General features: G+C 35.6%; 1 protein-coding gene across 1 annotated transcript; it reads left to right on the forward strand.

Moving 5' to 3' along the window:
* Positions 1-360: 360 nt before the first annotated feature.
* LOC131156643 (heavy metal-associated isoprenylated plant protein 26-like) lies at positions 361-1,914 on the forward strand. Its single transcript, XM_058110490.1, has 2 exons — positions 361-531; positions 1,319-1,914. The coding sequence occupies exons 1-2, from the start codon at positions 451-453 to the stop codon at positions 1,700-1,702; spliced, it is 465 nt and encodes a 154-aa protein (XP_057966473.1). The 5' UTR covers positions 361-450; the 3' UTR covers positions 1,703-1,914.
* The last annotated feature ends 3,899 nt before the right edge of the window (positions 1,915-5,813 follow it).

Here is a 5,813-nt window from a genome sequence, read left to right on the forward strand (position 1 = left end):
AAAAGATTACGTCTTTTTATTAGAATTCAAGAAATGTGATATTCAAAAATCAACTCATTTTTAATTTTGCACCGAACCATCATTTCTATTGAGACGAAGCGATTCCTTAATGAAAAGAACAACCCCCTCGCGAGAGGCGGTGCACTGTCTCCGTAGCAGGACGGCTTCGTAACAAAGACCCATTTTTAAAATAATTACGAGGTCTGGACACGTGGCGGTCACGGGCCATCAAGGAAGGAATCCGACGGGGCGGATTCGAAGCAACGCGGGAGAGTGCTGGTGTGGGTCCGGAGTCCGGACACCTGCCCATTCCTCGCTCATCGCCCCTCTATATAATGAACCGTCCGGACTAGTCCCGACTCCATTATAAACATTTTCCTTTCTCAACTGAAACTAATCCGATTTTTCTATTGACGAGACAGAGTGAGGGAGAGCTAGACTGGGCGAGTGATGGGTGCTCTGGATCATCTCTCGGAGTTCTTCGATTGCTCCCATGTCGGTTCCAAGCACAGAAGGCGGAAGCAACTGCAGGTACTGTACACTGCTTCTCTGATGTCTTCTTGCTTCTACCTATCTTCTTCACTCGTCTTCTTTTCATTTTCAAATTTAAAAAAAAAAAGAAGGCACGCCGTAAATTGAGTCATATGGTAGCTTACATCTGTTCTCAGTTCGTGAAGTAGCCAGGCCTGCGCCTACTCTTCGCTTGAATCGTTCGGTCCAGCTATTTCATGATAATCGTGCTGGATCTGTGTTCTTCTCTTTTCTCAAAAATTTCGTTACTATTTTCGAAAAATAATTTCTTTCTCTTGAAAGAGCGGAGCCAGTTCCCAGTTCCAAGTTCCGAGCTTAGAGCTCCGCAACTGAGCGCCAGCCCCGTCGGGAAACACGTGGTCGGCTTCCGTTGGTCTTGGCGAACTGTTAAAATAACGGGACTAGCCCGTCTTTTCTTGCGAATTTTGGAATAGTTGCGTAGCTCCTTAACTAGATAGGTAAGATAGTAATTTGACTACCCACTTCTTTCCTCGCGAAGGAGAAAAGTATCGCTTGCTATTGATTTCCTTTTCTCTGGGAAATCGTAGTATCGTACCACAGAAGATCCTAACTCTTTTTGAATCGTATTGGACCGTTTTTGACGTGGCAGAATTTCATTGGCTCAGTTAATTCGTAGTGTCTGTAGTATCCTGAAGTTCCCAACGGCCAACACCAAATCAGTGCTTGTTATTCCTCGGTTCCAACCACTTTGGTTTTGTCCGCCTTTGAGGCCGCATCCCACTTTTGATTTTTGATTTTTGCTGTGATGTGATTTTTGTTTGATCAGACGGTGGAGATAAGGGTGAGGATAGACTGCGAAGGATGCGAGCGGAAGGTGAGGCGGGCGGTGGAGGGGATGAAAGGTGTGAAGCAGGTGGAGGTGGAGCGCAAGCAGAACAAGCTGACCGTCGTGGGATACGTGGAGCCGGCCAAGGTGGTGGCACGCGTCTGCCATCGGACGGGCAAGAAGGCGGAGCTCTGGCCCTACGTGCCATACGAAGTCGTCGCCCACCCCTACGCACCCGGGGTGTACGATAAGAAGGCCCCCCCGGGGTACGTGCGGAACTCGTACGACCCACACGTGGCGCAGCTTGCGCGCGCCAGCTCAGCCGAAGTGCGGTACACCACGGCGTTCAGCGACGAGAACCCCAGCGCTTGTGCTATCATGTGATCGCGCATACGGGTAAAAAAAATGATAGGAGGGAGATATTGGGCACATAATTTGTAATAGTGATATGACTTCAAAATTAAATATTACTTGATACCATGATTTTGAAAATTAAATTAGTGCAGATCTGAAAATGCCACCGATCGAACTGATGATGATGTCATAATATATTTGTATATATTTATAATTATAATGAAAAATATAAATTCATAATATATTTAGCTTTAGGAATTGTTTATTATTATTTGTTTTATTTTTTTTTACTTTTTAAATTTTTAGATTTTGATTTATGAAACTACCCTTCAAGTAAATAAGTTTTATGAAACTATGCCGATGTCAGTATAGATTTCACTTAGTGTTTTTATATTTGGTATCACCATTTCATTTTTTTCAATCAAATGTAAAATCTAACTTACCATTTCATAATTAATGAAAATAAACTGTCATATCTCCATATTCATATCAAATTTGTCCTTTTAAAATTTCACAGTAATCCAATTATATACATAAATCTATAAATTAGTATTACACCACATACTCACAATATCATATTATAACAATTTCAACAAATTCATATACGATTATTTGTTAATTAATCTCATGCCACACACTTATACGTTAAAATTTTCTTTTAAGTAATTCGCCGGAAAAAAGTGCTTATTTCCAAAATTTGGGTTGATTGTTTTTTGAAAATTCTATTTAATTTTAAACATGCAGTTTGTTTTTTTTAAATGGAGGTGCACGAACCACCCTCCTGATTATTTCCAAATATGTATAACACTCAAAAATGATAATTTCATACGCCCAAATTATACAGAAATTCAAATACGGTGTATACATATAGTATACTCAGATTTAATCGGTTCAAAATCTTTAAAAAAAACTGACATAATGTATTCTCCTTACCTATTTATTGAAAATATACCCGCGAGAAACCCAACACGATCCCTACAACATTCGCACAAATCCCTGTATTCGCACACCCTAGTTTAATTAATTCAACCTTGAGATAGTTACTATCCTAACATCCCTAGGCTCACACGCCCTTGTTAACCAATTGAATTCTAAAAAAAACGCGGGTATGATTCACTTCTATATCCAATTTTAATTTCTAACATATTTAAAAATATCAACATGATCAAATTCCCGCAATTTAATATAATTCTAAAATATTCTCAAAGATCTAATTTAATAAAATCCCAACAATTTAACTTAATTCCAAAATACTCCTAAAAAATCTAATATAATCCAATCCTACAGTTTAATTTAATCTCAGGAATATTTCTAAAAATCTAATGTAATTCAATCCTACAATTTAATTTAATTTGAGGAATATTTTCAAAAATGTAATATAATTCTAATATAATACAATACTACAATTTAATCGATTAATTTTTTTTAAAAAAAATAACAAACATAATTTGTACTCCTCACCTTAGACTTGGAGTAGTGCCTAGGATCCCCAAATAAAAAATCTGCTCCGATTAAATTAACGAGGATCAACCCTAGAATCCCATGGTGGTGTTTGTTTTTCGATTCGGCTAACGGATGAAGAAATAATCTAGAGAGAGAGTGGAAGGGCATGAGGAGAAAGAGAGCAAATTCGATTGGGGGGGGGGGGTCTCTGGAAATGGGATTGTAAATTGGAATCTCGAGAGAAAGCTTAAATCTTAAGCTTTCAATTCTTAGACTTACTTTTTTGGAATACTATTCCTTTTGTTTGTTTAATTAATTAATTAAATATAATAATAATAATAATAATAATATTTTTAAAAGGTCTTTCCACTAATATTGTATAACTATTTTTGGAGTCTTTATATTCTCCCCCCATAAAAATTTCATCCTCAAAATTTACTAACCTATTCTTATCCCAATCTTTTTTAGGAATCACTGAAATATTTATCCGACTCAAGAAAGAATCGACTGTTACCCACATAGCGGCTCCATCCCAAGTTTATTAGCTATCCTCAGTTATAGAGGAGGTAACCATTCTCACTTATGTAATTACACGTTTATATATGCATGACAAATAATAAAAATGATTTTCACTTCTATACACACAAATAAACTCTATACTGAGCATATTCTCCCATCAACATCAGTATAGAATTCACATAGAGTTTCTATACTAACCATAACTTCTCATCGGCATCAGTATAGACTTCACACAGAGTTTCTATACTGAGCATATGCTGTTGGCCTTATAAGGCTTAAAATCTTGTTCTGATGATAATAAATAAGATGAACTTAATATATTTGGTTAAGTAACGATATTTCAAGACTCAAATATATAATTACAAGGTACTTTCTGTAACGCCCCGACCCTCTAAGTGGGTCTGGAGTGCTACTAATCCATTTATTTATCTACTAACCGACATTCTAATATCATTTATGCAGCGAAAAACATAAATATAATCTTCTAAAAATATAATACCAGAGTTTTCTACTTCTATCTACATTCTATAATAATCCATTCAACCATCTGCATCTACATATACATACATATCTCCAAAAACATAACCAACAACTTCTAGCATTCACAACCCAGAAGACTTAAAAATAAAATATCAATCATAAAATATTTACATCCCAAAAATATCATCAAAACTATACACTCTCTTTTCTATAACCCAAAAATGTTATAATAACCTCGAGCTCTCTAAGCTCGATCTTGTGGAGGTCTTGAAAAAGATAAATTTGTATTCGAGTGAGACACATCTCAGTAAGGGAAGAAATAATATATTAAATCAGCGTGTGGCCAACATGAGATTATAATCAACATAATATTCAACATTTAAATATATTTAATATAATTTCTAAAATCATTTTCTGAACCTAATCAATTATATGCAAAATATTTACCCACGAGAAAAACTTAAGGATAGAAGTGATTACCCGCTCATAAAAGTAGCACCCCTCTGCTATGATACTTTAGGCAACCCGAAGGTCACAACTGAAGCATATCAGGACACTCACCTTACTCAGTAATCCCTCAAGTGAAGAAGTAATCTCGTACCCACACAATTCATCCAAAGGTCTACCAGCGAAGGCTCCCGAGAATAGGAAAATCTACCCATCCATACAAGTAGTTTCCCTCTGCTCTAGTACGTTATACGCCTACTGCTACACCTGATGTTAACCAGGGCATTCGCCTTTCTTAGCAAGCCCTCAAGTGAAGAGTTTGCCCTACCCATAACACGTACCATGTTATACTAACCTACATACTGACACTACTGTAATATATTATTTTATCTGTCATTTATCTTGCAATTCTCATCTGTTCATGTTCTTAACTTTGACATTTCGTTGTATTTCACTTTACGTGGCTCTTTCCCATTTTACATTGTTCACATTTCACATTTCATTTCCATTTCATTCCCATTTTCATTTCATTTGATTATATACCCAACATCTTTTAGCTATATTTGTTTTAGTCCCAACATCTTTCAACATTTTTTATGTTAGTCCACATAGAAATGCGCTAGTCTGCTACCCAGTATCTTTCAGCTATTTTTGTGTTAGTTCCAGCATCTTTCAACTGTTTTTGTGTTAGTCCCATCTTCTTTCAACTGTTTTTGTGTTAGTCCCAGCATCTTTCAACTGTTTTTGTGTTAGGCCCAACATCTTTCAACTGTTTTTGTGTTAGGCCCAACATCTTTCAACTGTTTTTGTGTTAGTTCCAACATCTTTCAGTTGTTTTTGTATTAGTCCAGCATCTTTCAGTTATTTTTGTTTCCATGGTTGCATTAACATTCACATGAAGTATATTTCGTATATCATTTTCATACTCAGTTCATTTCTTATATATCCTACATCTCATACATATAACATAATTCTACATAAAATTCTATTTTACTCATGCCACACTATTTAGTAGTAAAATTCACATACATACATACATATATATATATATATATATATATATATAAATTTCCTATAATATAAGTCAACCTACATTTAATATTTATATACTAAAAATATACCTTTCCTTTTTACATAGTTATCCTGAAAATATCATTCACTATCATCACTTCATTTTTGTAATGACTTGCTTAATTTATCAAATAATATACCATATTTAATACGAAAGTCAACCCGAACTTGTGGGTAACGG

Source organism: Malania oleifera, chromosome 5, assembly GCF_029873635.1.
Source record: "Malania oleifera isolate guangnan ecotype guangnan chromosome 5, ASM2987363v1, whole genome shotgun sequence".
Taxonomy (NCBI): domain Eukaryota; kingdom Viridiplantae; phylum Streptophyta; class Magnoliopsida; order Santalales; family Ximeniaceae; genus Malania; species Malania oleifera.